The sequence below is a fragment of the Rhamphochromis longiceps genome, linkage group LG14 (assembly GCF_057381845.1).
Source record: "Rhamphochromis longiceps isolate RC_006_pf linkage group LG14, R_longiceps_female_GT1.1, whole genome shotgun sequence".
In the NCBI taxonomy this organism is placed as follows: Eukaryota; Metazoa; Chordata; class Actinopteri; order Cichliformes; family Cichlidae; genus Rhamphochromis; species Rhamphochromis longiceps.
Genome location: NC_140570.1, coordinates 42801287 through 42815335, shown reverse-complemented (window position 1 = coordinate 42815335; position 14049 = coordinate 42801287). Strand labels below are relative to the sequence as shown.

At 41.3% G+C, this 14049-nt stretch overlaps 1 protein-coding gene and 1 long non-coding RNA gene across 2 annotated transcripts; one reads left to right on the top strand and one right to left on the bottom strand.

The window, feature by feature from the left end:
- The first annotated feature begins 683 nt into the window (after positions 1-683).
- Positions 684-14032, top strand: LOC146654913 (polypeptide N-acetylgalactosaminyltransferase 17-like). The gene is made up of 7 exons (XM_085380861.1): positions 684-2639; positions 3139-3256; positions 7022-7207; positions 7377-7514; positions 7859-7954; positions 11465-11626; positions 12631-14032. Exons 1-7 carry the CDS (start codon positions 2407-2409, stop codon positions 12763-12765), a joined length of 1068 nt encoding a protein of 355 aa, XP_085236987.1. The 5' UTR covers positions 684-2406; the 3' UTR covers positions 12766-14032.
- LOC146654914 (uncharacterized) lies at positions 6166-8325 on the bottom strand. Its single transcript, XR_014907317.1, has 2 exons — positions 7613-8325; positions 6166-6738 (listed from the first exon to the last, which is right to left on the bottom strand). It is a non-coding gene; the product is annotated as an uncharacterized LOC146654914 (long non-coding RNA).
- Positions 14033-14049: the final 17 nt, after the last annotated feature.

The following is a 14049-nucleotide window of genomic DNA, read 5'->3' as shown; positions in this document are numbered from 1 at the left end:
GTAACTGCTTTGCGATATGGAAGTGCAAAAGACAACTGAAAGGGAGGATAGTTTCTATTAAGGGACAGAGGAACGATAAGAAACGATAAGAAATCAAGGAGTGTGGTGTAGATAAGTGAGGAAATCCGATCATTACTACAAATTTAGTTGAAATTTAAATATTTTAACTATGGTGTGTGAGGTGGGCCCCTGGGTGCCTCCTGTGAGGGCTGTCTGTTTTCCACATTCTGCAACGGTAAAATACGACTTAGAGGCGGATATTTGTTTTACCAAATGGACAATTGCTGTTGACAAAACTCGCCTCATGGTTGACTCTGAGAAAAAAACTCTTTCCCACAGAGGGGAATAAACGTATTCGAATATGAGCTTTTTTCCACTAAGGCTTATTTTATGGGGAGATGTACGAAATTATTTACCGGGTTACAAGCAATGATAATATCGGCTGTTGACTCCTCATTTTCATTTTCTGTCTATTGAGAAAACCCAGTGTAAAAGTAGCTAAAAGTAATGAAGAAAAAAACTTTGGTCTGACAAGGAGCAGGCTGCGCAAAACCTACCTTATAGATGTTTTAATAATAATAATATTGTTTTGGGGGGCGCGTTATAGGTTATAAGCATTGAGAAAAAACTGATATCTGATATCTCACTCCTCCTTGACCCGCGGTGTGTGTGTGTGTGTGTGTGTGTGTGTGTGTGTGTGTGTGTGTGTGTGTGTGTGTGTGTGTGTGTGTGTGAAACAAGATCGCCTGTCACGGCAATTATGGTTTGTTTTTTCAGTCCCTTGTAAAAGGGATTCTCAAAAGGAAAAGTAGTATTCAAAGAAAAGTATTCACTAAGGGATATTTATTCATTTTTACACATACGGGGTAGGCAGCCTGTAGGTTACAAGCGGATAGAAAGTTCTTCTTTTCATCACAAGCTATGGTGTAGCCTAAAAATGCAATTTGTTGCTAGGCAGATCATCTTAAAGGTTTTTTTTACTGCGTCTGTATTATAGGAAAATAAAATACTATTGAAATCTCTACAGGAAGTCACTCTTTATTCCCATTAAGAAATACAGAGAAAATCGTCATAATATTGAAACAGAATTCAGACTATGAGTTTGCGGAAAACTAGCTGCCGCTCTGTCTCTCTATACAGCACAAAATCAGCTGCTGCATCACCGCTGTGCTTCAGGAACCAAACCCCTCCCCTCATGTATATGGAACATGACGCATCAGGTCTGAAAATGACTAGACAATTCCGGAGTATTTCCGGAAGTGTCATAAGGTCCGGATCGAGGCCTTCCTTAGTAAATATGCTGTATTTGAATATGGCATATTCAAAGCCTTCTTCTTTGGGAGAGCAGATCTCATCGGACACAGGAGAGCTGCTGGGCTGCAGAATGAAATCCATCTTGTGTGTCTGAGGCTTAGAAATTGTGAACTCCTCCTCTCTGCTTTTATTCTCCTCCCTCTAAAAACTTTTTTCTTTTTTTTTCCCAACAACAGATGGCGCGCTTCCGGAGGTTTACCCCCCCTCCCTTCTCAGGATGCAATTCGACACGCTTAGCGACAGATGGCGCGCTTCCGGGGTTCGCCCCCCCTTCTCCGGATGTCGGGGGGTTCCCGCCCCCCCCTTCTCCGGATGCAATTCGTCACGGTCATTACTCGCTTCCGGGGGGGAGGGGCGAGGTCAAAAGGTCATGATTAGGGCCATCAATCACTTCGGATTAAATTTTGTCATAAACCGTATGGGAGTATCTCTCTACTTATTCATGATAACAACAATGACAATAATAGAGCTTTGGGTATCAGTGTTAAAAGAGTGCTACAAAGTGCAAAGAAACCATGGAAAGAGAAGACAAAGGATAGCTGAAGCTGCATAAAAGGAAGAGCCAAGCTATTTCACGCCTGAGAAGTTTTAAAATGAGACACTTGAGGCTGTGGGATCAGGTTGAACGGATTTTATTTAAAAAAAAACATCACAAGCACACATAAAACACACACCAAAACAGGACCCCTCTTGGAGAACTTGTCGTAAAAGTAAATTTTTAGTAACCATAAAAAATGAAGGTTTTGTACTAATTCAAAAAAGCTGAGCGCTTGGTGGTGAACTGAATCAAAGGCTAAATACTGTCAAGAAATTAGCATGCAATGAGGGACCTTATTAACCCCGCTAAGACAACTGCCACATCCTGTTGATGTCTTTTTGTGGATCTCATTTTCGAGCTCAGTGCATAACTTAAGGTATACCGTGCAGTTCTCTCACTGCCCCCTGCAGAGCTCAACTCGGCTGAATCAAACAGAATTAGTGATAAAACTGGGACGACACAAGGAACTTTCTATTTGACTGAAGTGGATGAAAAAAGTGGTGCTCTTAAAAGATGTTATAAACTTTGTTTCTGCACAAAGTAAAGTCAACTAAATGTGTGAGTGTGTGTGTGTTTGCACTTTTTTCAGGTCAGAACCAGTTCTAGCTAGAATAAAAGAAAACCACAAGAGGATTATCTTGCCGTCAATCGACAACATCAAGCACGATACCTTTGAGGTGGAGCGCTATGAGAACTCTGGCCATGGCTACAACTGGGAACTGTGGTGCATGTACATTAATCCACCCAAAGAGTGGTGGGAGGAGGGAGACATGTCTGCACCAATAAGGTATGCCAGCTTCTCCCATTTAAACGTGAACACAGATCTCACACTTCTGAGATGTATTTTTTTCCACTTCTTTAAGATTTTCAATAAAACTGCCACCAAGTTCTTTTTTTAGTTTTGGGGAAGATTAGGGGAAAACAAGAAAAAAAGCTCCTGATGGGAAACCAGACTTCATTAAAGCAATAAAAAAATTACAGCCTAAATTAGAGAGTGGTGAAAATAGGATTTTAATTATCTGATTATCACCCATATATTTGTGTTAAATTGGATTTCCTTCCATTCTTTAATTAAAAATAAGAATAAATTGCATGAGTATGCACAAAAATGTTTAGATTTACCCTCCACATAATAGGCTGAAATATAAAGTGTGAAACTTTGCATAGTGGAGATTTGGGTTGTAGAAAAGTACTCCAAAATAAACATCAGATAAAGCCACAAAAAAACACATTCTGGTGTTTGCAAACGCTCAGTGTCACATGATAGTGTGTTTTCCTGGCTGCAGGACGCCTGCCATGATTGGATGCTCCTTTGTGGCCAATCGGGACTACTTTGGAGAACTCGGTCTACTCGACTCAGGCATGGACGTCTACGGAGGGGAGAACATCGAACTAGGCATCAGGGTTTGTGTGTCACCCAGTTTCCTCTTGTTCCTGCTCCCTCTTTACCCCTGTAGGTTTTAAGTGGAGCAGTGGCCACCGTAGCGTGGCACCACTGATGAGGCCCCATTAAGAGTCCTGGAGGACCAGTCCTGTGTGAGCAGCTCACAGCAGGGCAATGGAGATAAATAGGTCACGTAGAGCAGAGCAGGAAGGTTGGAGTTTGTTTCTGTACATTTTGAGAGATTGGAGAGTCTTTTGTTTTTCTGCAAGGTTATTAGATTTTTCCTGAAAAAATAACGTCAAACATTTTCACAACCCGAGTGTGTTGGCTTTTATCCAGCAAGCTAAACAATCAAATATTTTTAGAAAGACAAAAACGGTTGCCTTGTCTTTGAGTTGACTTGGTCATAACTTGAATCTGAAATGGAAAGTTCTTATATCTTGTCATCAAAAATATCAAGATTCCCCCCAAAATTAAGTCTAGATAAGTAAACGTGTACAGATGCAATAAAACAGCTAAAATTCAGCTTCAACGCACCTATAAATATATTACAACTGCTGGAGATGAAGTATTAGCAAAGACATGAATCTAGCCCACAATGTCACATCTCAAGAACCACATTTCTTTCTGTTCCTCTTTTACTACAAAGCAGTGGGACACATATCCAGAGTTGCCCTGCGACAACAACATTTCTACATTTCACTACAACCCTTACAAGAGGATTGTTTGGATGTGTCCAGGGAGAAGGCCCTCATTCAGAGAAACTCTTTCATAACAAGCACTTGAATCAATGACTGTTTGGGTTTTAACAGGATTCTTGGGATAATGAATGTTAAGCGGTAGATATCAGCACCTCTATGGGGCAATTTTGCATGGTTGTTGTCCAACATCTTTTACATGAAATCATAGTACTGCTTATTTATCTTAGAGTGTGGCAGAGAGCAGTAAAATGTTTTTTTTTGGCATACCCTCTGTTGGTTAGCACCCGTGTCCTTGGGTAACAGAAACACATAGGTTATCTTTAAAACCTATGTGCCCATTTTCTGTTTGTAGTGCTCCTTATCTGTGGATGGAACATGTTTCATATTGTTCCCAGTGTGAAGAAAGACTGACGGACCTACTTTTTATCCAGTAGGAATGTTTGTCAGGAGTGAAATAGGTTGCATCTGTGCAATTGTTTGGCGACCTGTCAGTTTGAAGTTTCTGTTACGCTCACATCACTTTGACGTGGGTTCAGATAGCTTGGATATCCATGTCTTCATTATGTTCACAGCAGAAGGCTCGTGGGTTGGACACACTCAGCAGATACTTTATTAGATACACCTTGTCAGTATTAGGTTGGACACTCTTTTGCCTTCAGAGCTGTTTTAATTCTTCATGGCATAGATTCAACAAAGTACTGGAAACATTCCTCAAAGATTGATCGTGGCATGATGGCCTCATGCAGTTGATGCAGATTTGTCAGCTGTGCATTCACGATGGGAATCTCCCATTGCGTCATATACCAAAGGTGATCTATCTGATTGAGATCCCCTGACTGTGGAGACTTTCCTGTTAGCTCACAAGAGTAGCACCTGATATGGTCCTCTGCTGCTCTAGCCCAAATTCTTCAAGGTTCACGGTTCAAAGTAATGCAAAAGTGGTTTTTAAGAAGAAGTTATCTGTTTTACTGTTGCCTTCTTGTCAGCTCAAAGCAGTCTCTGGTCGGGTCTGGTATCAACAAGATATTTTCACCCAGAGAACTGTCTCTCATTGGATATTTCCTCTTTTTTGGACCATCCCTTGGGATAACCCTAGAGATGGTAATACAGAAATATCCTAGTAGATCAGGAGTTTCCAAAATACTCAGACCAGTCCTTCTGTCAACAACAACCATGCCTAACGTGTCTTAAATCTTCTTTCTTTTCCATTTTGATGCTCAGTTCTTCTGTGAGTACCCTGCCGAGATCCACTTTCTGGGTAAATTATTCATTATGAGAGCAGTTAATCTCCTTTTGAAGCTTGTGGATGTGCACAACAATTCTACCTAACAGTGAGAGGTCAATTCAGGGTCCAGTGGTTTGATCTCACTCACAGTCCTGCATGAATGAATTCACAGCACCATGTCCTGTTCTCATCTGTTCTTCAAGGGGTTTTCCTCTGAAGCCTCTGTGTTTGTTTAAGGGCTGTGTTTTTCTGTGGCTGGGATAGTTCCTAATTGGTCAGTTGCTGGCTTTGCACATTTGTTCTCCAAACCTGCAGAGGATACCTCAGTCTTGACCTGCTGATTTTGATGGCTATCATTGTGAATGAAGTAAGGATTACAGCTAGGTCATTGGATTCCACCACTGATCAACTTAGAGATTGTAGCTACATGATGCCCTTATTTGGGCATGTCCATTTTTCCTGAGGTTGTGTAGAAGCTTTTGGAAAAAGGGATGAGTACCACTGGCTGTTTCCAGAGAGGATCCTGGGAGGAAGTTATCTTGTTCAGCTTCCTATTTCTTCAATAGCAAGTCTGCTAGGTCAAAAAGCTCTTTTTTAAAGTTTTGCATTAAGAGCTGTTTCAGTAGCTCTAGATGCACCATAACATTGTTCTAGCCATTCTGATATCATTTTCAGCTCAGCTGCTGGGTGGTTTGTATGAGGAGATAATTGATTCAACCTTCATGCTCTGAGGTTTCTTTTCTAAACCACTTCACAAGCAGGTGAAGCTCTTCTGCTGCAGTTAATTCTTAAACCTTTAGCACCAAAAATGAATGATGTCCAGTAGTTCTCCACTTTATCATTATACTTTCTTTGACCTCTGTTAATGAGAAGCAACAAAAGGAACGAATCTTGGTCAGGAAGAAGAAATACTCTTGTACACATTTAAGGCTATTCATCATCTCTCTCCTCCATATCTCTCTGATCTGGTTCAGATCACTGCCCCATCTCGATGTCTTAGATCTTCTTCTTCCCTTTCTCTCTCCGTCCCTTCCCCCCGTCTTGCCACCATGGGGAGCAGGGCTTTCAGCTGCTCTGCTCCACGACTCTGGAATTCCCTACCTCCTGATTTAAGAAATATCTCTTCCATCTCTCTCTTTAAGTCCCAACTCAAAACTCACTTGTTGTCTTATGCTTTTATGATTGTGTAAACTGCTTGCTTTTATGCTTCTTTTTTTATTCTGTTGTTGTGTAGCTCTTGGGGCTATGCTAGCATTCATGTCTTATTGTTCTGGCCCGCTGTCCTACATCAAAGCTGGGAAATAGCATGGTGAACTGTAGAAGATGTTTTGGCCACATCTTCAAGCATGACTTGTGCTTCTGACCGTCTCTTCTTGTTGATCTTTAATGACATGCCTGGAATCATCATGGTGTATTCGCTGACTGGGAGAGTGCTCTGGATGATACGTTGTCACAGCAAACAATATAAGTAAAAAAACATGCATTTATGTATGTATACTCACAGTTGGAGCTTAAAAGTTAACCCAGTGCTGAAGTGCCGAAAACCTCAGCTCCTCTTGATGCCCCTTAAGGTTGGCTAGAAAAAAATGAATAAAAGCAACAATTAGATATTTTTTATATAACAGAAAACAAGAAGAAAAACCGAGAAGGACTTCTAAATGTACAGATTTAGCTTTCATTAGTTCCAGCACAAAGAAAACACGTCCTTCCAGGTGCTCTATGCTCCAGCTGTTAGCTGTAATTGACTTTATAAATCAGGACATCGCGGCGACTGTGCATCTGCCTATTTATATTTCCTGCTGCCCAGCAGCCAGCAGTATATTATTGTGAGCTTTAATTCATACTCCTACTACCCACAGGTGTGGCTGTGTGGAGGCAGTATGGAGGTGCTGCCTTGCTCCAGAGTGGCTCATATTGCACGAATGAAGAAACCTTACCACAGTAACATAGCTTTCCACACACGCCTTAATGCCCTGCGTGTGGCAGAGGTCTGGATGGATGAGTACAAGTCCAATGTCTACCTGGCCTGGAACATCCCCATGGAGGTGAGAACGGCATTTTTCTGCACCAAGACCTCTCTTAGAGAGGATGCTGTCAGTCATGCTTGTCTGTTTGTGACTATCAGATGTCCATGTTCAGAGCCAAACAGTTTTTCTTTTGGTTCCACAATTTATGTAGAGACTTTAGGCATAATAACTTCCTTTGCTCTTGCAGAACCACGGTATTGATTACGGAGACATATCACAGAGGGTTGCACTGAGGAAGAGTCTGCAATGTAAGAGCTTTCACTGGTACCTAGACAACGTTTACCCAGAGATGAGGAGGTACAACGATACGCTGTTCTACGGTGAGGTGAGCCATGAAGGACAAAGACACAGGAAAAAGTAAGTTTGTAGATGTAAGATCTGATGTACAAATTAAACCACTGAAATTAAATAAATGATACTTACACAAAGTCCTAAGAAACTTGTATCTCCTCCACAGACCAAAATATAACAAGAAAGCAGGGACTCAGACAGCATGTACATCCACATCTTCTCAGCTGTTAATAGAAAATAAATGAGATTTAGAACTTTGTCTGATCCACACTGACACATCCTTGTTTTTAGCCTTTATACATTTTTAATCGGTAATTATTTTGGGGAATATTCATATTTTATGAATTAAGTCTGACTCTTTTTTTTTGTGTATTTAAGGTCCGCAATTCTAAAGCAAGCCACCTGTGTATGGATCAGGGTGTGAAGGAGAACCACACAGCCACCCTGCACCCATGCCATGGGTGGGGTCCTCAGGTACAACACTCTTCCTCACCACCATACTAAAGAGTATACTCCATCTTTTTCCAGTTGCTTTGCTTTCTCATGAAAACATACAGTGAGCTTCTCCGGTGATGTGATTTGCAGCTGTGTCTCAATCACAGGCTCAGCTGAAATCCTCCAAGGAGCGAGTTCTGCTGTCAGAATAAAATTGTGTCTTGCACTTTTTGTGTTGAAGCCCTGAGTCAGCCAGTGTCAGCTCTTCATCCCTTCAGCCCTAAGGGCCTCTCTTTTTAGCTCACAGTGGTAAACAGGTGCTTTAGGCAGAAAGTCAAGGCTTCAGTGGTAAAATGCTAAAGGAGCTAAAATTTCAATTCAATTCTGGAAAAATGAGTGCCGCTGATAGGTTTGTAGCTTGACCATCCGCTGGAACGTTAAAGGCAATATAATTACACTGCAAAGCAAGACACGAAGTAGGCAAGCTTCATGTTACTCGTGCACGGGAGAGAACCGGACAATCGCCGTTCCTTCGCTTGGCCCCAGTTGCTCTCGTCCGTCCTCCCGTACCACTGTCCTTTTATTGAGGTTACATGAATATGCATAAGTTCGTTAACATATGACGTCTACATACACACAAAGAGTAATAAATTCAAATTCAAATTTTATTTGTCACATACACAGTCATACACAGTACGATATGTAGTGAAATGCTTGGACAACTGCTCGTGACCTAAAGAAAACAAAAAAGGAAAGGCTATGAATAAGGTAGGAAATAAATATGAAAAATTAAAAAGGGGTAAATTTAACTAGGAAGGAATAAAATATAAATTAAGGTTAAAAATGAAATAACTGTACAACACAAATTAGAATGAAGGGTAAATTTAACTGGGAAGAATAAGATAAAATATATAAATTAAAGTTGAAAATAAAATAACTGTACAACAAAATACACCAATACACAGTATAGAACTATATAAGAATGTATGAAGAAATCTAAATATAAATAAATATATACACAATAACAGCAGCTGTACAAGTATTAACCGGAAATGAAGAATATAGTGACCAGTGTTGTGCAAAAACAAAGTCCAGAAAGTCCAGTGTGTGTGTAAGAACTGTATGTGTGGGTCAGTACTGTGTGGTGGTGTGATTGAGAGACCGTATCGCCTGCGGGAAGAAGCTCCTCCTCAGTCTCTCTGTGTTGGTCTTCAGGGAGCGGAATCGCTTTCCTGACCTCAACAGAGAGAACAGTCTGTTGTTGGGATGGCTGAGGTCCTTCACGATCTTCCTGGCCTTGGTCCAGCACCGCCTGCTGTAGATTGAGTGCAGGTCAGGGAGCTCGGAGCGGATGGTGCGCTCAGCTGACCGCACAACCCTCTGTAGAGCTCGTCTGTCCTGCATGGTGCTGTTCCCGAACCAGGTTAAGATGTTTCCCGCCAGGATGCTCTCTATGGTGCACGAGTAAAAGTTCCTGAGCACTTTGGAGGGCAGTTGGAAGTCTCTCAAGCGTCTGAGGTGGTAGAGACGCTGACGGGCCTTTTTCACCACGGTGTTGATGTGACAGGACCATGACAGGTCCTGCGTGATGTGAACTCCGAGGTATTTGAAGCTGTCCACTCTCTCCACTGGGCACTCGTTGATGACGGGGGTCTGGTAGTTCCTCTCCTGCTTAGTGCTGAAGTCCACTATCAGCTCCTTTGTCTTACTGACGTTTAGAAGGAGGTTGTTCCTCTGGCACCAGTTCTCCAGATTCCTAATCTCCTTCAGGTAGGCCGTCTCGTTGTTATCAGAGATCAGGCCCACCACGACGGTGTCGTCAGCAAACTTGATGATGGTGGTGGAGCTGGTAGTGGCCACACAGTCATATGTGTACAAAGAGTACAGCAGGGGGCTCAGAACACACCCCTGGGGGGCTCCAGTGCTGAGAGTGGTGGAGGCTGAGACATGTCCGCCCATCCTTACTGCGTGCGTGTGTGTGTGTGTGTGTGTGTGTGTGTGTGTGTGTGTGTGTGTGTGTGTGTGTGTGTGTGTGTGTCTGTGTGTGTGTGTGTGTGTGTGGACTGCTGATCAAAGGGTCAAACATCCTTGGTCAGGAAGAGGGTAGCCTCCCCCTCACCCTAGATGGTTCATCCTAGATAACACGGTGAGGAAGTCCTGCAGTTCATCTAAACAAAGACTAGACTAGAACAGACGCAACTACGTTAATCCTACCATAAAACAATAAAACACGGTATGACCTCTCATGCTCCCAAAGTGCTGTCTAATACACACACAGTTTGCAGACTATCAAGGATCAAAACCTCTACCAATCTACAATTAATTACAAAACTCTAAGCATATATAAGTAAATATTTCTAAGCATAAATGACAATCAACAATACAAATCTAACAGCCGCATCACACTTTCTTCACAAGACATGCTTCAGTTGCATTTTTTAAAGTTATCCTTTTGATGGAACAAAAAGTCTTCAGTTTTTATTAGACCACCAGTTTTTCACACTTGCACTTCCACGGAGATAAAAGCGACCCCATGGTGTCTTAGCGTGGGTTCTCTCCAGGTAGTCCGGCTTCCTCCCACAGTCCGATGACATGCACGTTAGGTTAAATGGTGACTGGCTGTAGGTGTGTATGCAAAACAGATAAAGCACATAAGTGCATAAAATAAAGTGCGATATGAATATCTGTGAAAAGATGAATGTAACTTGTAGTGGTCAAAGATACTAGAAAAACATTTTAATAAATACTCTGTTCTTAAGAAGAAGCAGTGACATCTAGGGACCACAAGTGGGATTTTTTAAGATTTTGAGTCCAAACGCTGTTAAATCACCTAACTTTTGTATGATGTACTGCAAACAGGATGCAGTTACTCTGCAAAAAGACCCAAACTGGGCTGACTGGGTGGTTGATGGAAAGCTTTATCTTTATATCTTTTGCAAGGCATTGCAACCACTATTCATGCTTTGTTAGGAACAGAATGCGATATAAACAATTTCCCAATCAGTCTTTATCGTCAGCACACTCAAAGCCTCAGAGCTAGATGCAACCAAAGGAACTGTTTTATCTGCACTGCTAAAGTGGAAATTACTATTAATCTGAACGAAAAAGCTGAAGTGAAAGACACAAAGGTTAGAAAACAGAGCGGGAAGAATCTGACTCACTTCTGCTTTTTCTTTCTGTCAAGTTGAGAAAACTGCAGAATTTGGTGTATATAAAATGTTAGGGCTATATGTGGGTTAGAACTCTGCTGAAACAACACTGTGATTAGCAGTGATGTACAGGAAAATCTTTGTGTTTAGCACTCAGTGAAGAACAAAGACATGTTTTGCCTCTCAGCAGTATTGGGAACAACACCATCCTCTTGTTCAAAGCAGCAAAAAAAAAACCCAACAGCTTGCATAATCAAGGAAAATTCCTGCCAGGTTACCTTCAACTTGTACATCATCACATACTTATTTCATCGTTAGCTAATAAAGAGAAGAGTATTCACTCAGCCAGTTCAGTAACTTTCCGTTTACTGTATGTGTGACGTATCTGTTTTCCTCTTAGTTAGGACGCTACACTAAAGAAGGTCAGCTGTTTCTGGGACCCCTAGGCAGCACTGGTGAGGACACTCGTTGTGTGGTGTACGATCAGATGAGCAACTTTCCTCAGCTCCTCAATTGTGAAAAGGTGACCAACGTGAAACAGAAGACATGGCATTTCTCTCAGGTCAGAAGTGTAAAGAAATCTCTTTTTCAATGATATAACTGAGTGTTTATAAGAGAAACTAAAATTTACTGGCATAGAGTTGAGAGGAAAAGTATCTATATGTCAGATTTTAAAAGGGACCTATTGAGCTCATGTCTGGGTCCATTCTTTTTTCTCTTGGACTCTAATATGAGAGTAGCTTTGCATGAATCTTCATTTCTCTCATACTCAGCATTGCTGCAGCCCCGTAGTTCATGCTTTATCTGACAGAACCGCCTTTATATTCCGAATACCTCCGTTGAAGCCACCTTTCTTTGTGTTAAAACCCTCACAAACAGAAGGTTTTAACACCGGGGCCAGTAGGACTTCACAGATAGATCTGTCTGTTTGTGATGACTATATTAGGATATCATCTCTGCTATTACTGAAATCAAAGCAGTCTGGTTAACGGGGATTATTTGCACATAAATTGAGACTTTGGCTATGATTAATATGAACAATAACTGTTGTAAAATTATATTTATGCTAGAAAATAAGGGGTCCTCTTAAGACAACTAAACCCAGACTGCTTAAAGGGTAACAAGCGACTCAATATACCTTTTACTTTGGCATTGATTCTCTTTTTCTTTTAATGTGAAAAACCTTTTGTAAGTCAATTTTCTGTTGGTCTTTTAGTTCTGTTTGGGTAACCTTTAAAAACTAAAGAGTTACAGCCTGTAGCACGGGAAGAGGAGAGCTTGAACAGTGATGCTGCAGACCTTCTGCCACATCGATTCTTTGTCACACAGCAGGACAAGCAGTGAAGAGTCCTGCAGACGTAGAAGTCTTAGGGAAATAGGGAGACCTTACTTATTTTATATAGATGTAAGGTAAAAAGTTAGTGCCATTTGTTTAAGAAAGAGGTTGCAACAGTTCACATAAGGCCCGGTCTGGTTACATACTGTTCTGTCACCATCACGCATTGTTCACAGACCATCTGTGAAATCTGTTAAAACCAAAGTATTGTATCTCCTTCTGCCTTGCAGAACGAATCGATCATAAATCGGGCTACTGGACGCTGTCTGGAGGTGGTGCCGGCTAATGTTTACTCCGGCCACCTGCTGGTCCTGCAGCCCTGCTCGGGGCAGAGGTGGACCATCAAGAACACTATGAAGCAGTGATCGCCTGGCCAGTTTCATTGGGACCAATTACAAAGGCTATTTCCAAGAGCTGTCACCTGACGTTACCTTGGCCAGTGGACAATCAATGATGCGGGGGCTCCTTAGCTTTTGAAATAAGACTCAAAAATAGATGGCTTTAAGGAGACGAGTGATGAGGTGGTTTGGAAACAATTGATGTTTTTTTGTTTTTGTTAGTTTTTTTTTAAAAACATGGACATTCAACGTGGTGAAAGTTTAGCATGAGGACCATTTCTCTATATGAATTTTACAAACTTTCAATGTGATGTTGCCATAATTCCTGTGTGCCACTTCTTTACAGTGTTTAAGTTTTAGTAGACATTTAATCGACCAAAAGCGTGTTCTTTCTTATGTGAAGGGGAAAAAAAGTTTCCATCTTCCATCAGTCTTTCTGCAATATTTCATTCATTTTGTGCCACGGACCGGCCCTAAATAACTAAAATGTGTTCATAACACACGGGAAAAGACACAGGGGAACTGAGGTAACGATAAAAACAATAAATATGAACGATAAAACGAAGAAAAAAACCCCCGGTAAACCATAAATTGCACACCTGAACCTCAACACTCGCGGCCCGGTACCAAACGACTCACGGACCGGTACCAGTGCATGGCTCGGGGGTTGGGGACCGCTGGTCTATGGTACTTAGAAATTAAGGAATGGCTACTCGTGACAGGAGAAAATTTTACACAGTTTAGCAAAAATGCCTGAAAAGTGATTCTTATGTTTTTCAGAAAATTCAAATCCTTGTAAATATTTATAATTTGAAGAAAAATATGCTAAAAATATTACTTGGTGTACTTTTTTTTTCAAATCACCCCAACAAGGACTCTGGGCTAAATCTCACTTCTATGTTTTATGGATTCTGACTTTTATTGCTATTTTTCCACCAAGCATTCTGTAGCATCAGATGCAATATATCTCGTAGCATGAAGTACTGTAAGCAGTTGGGTACAAAGTTTCTTTGCGCTAAGTTAATTTATTTGGTTAACTGCTGTGTGCCATAACTACTGAAAACCTAGTCAAACATAGGAAGCACTTTTTTGGACAAAGGGTTGGAACATGAACGAGAGAGGAGGATTGAATCAGGAATGCACAAAAGTACCAATAGTGGAAATGCAGGAGGCCTTAAAGGCTGAAATTATTAACGTACTGAGATGTATATGATGTCATATATTAAATTGCATAAGTGTGATCAGCTGGATTTTTGCTCCCAAGATTGTCTTCCAATAAACAACTGGTTTCCTGGGTTGTGCTTTGTTACT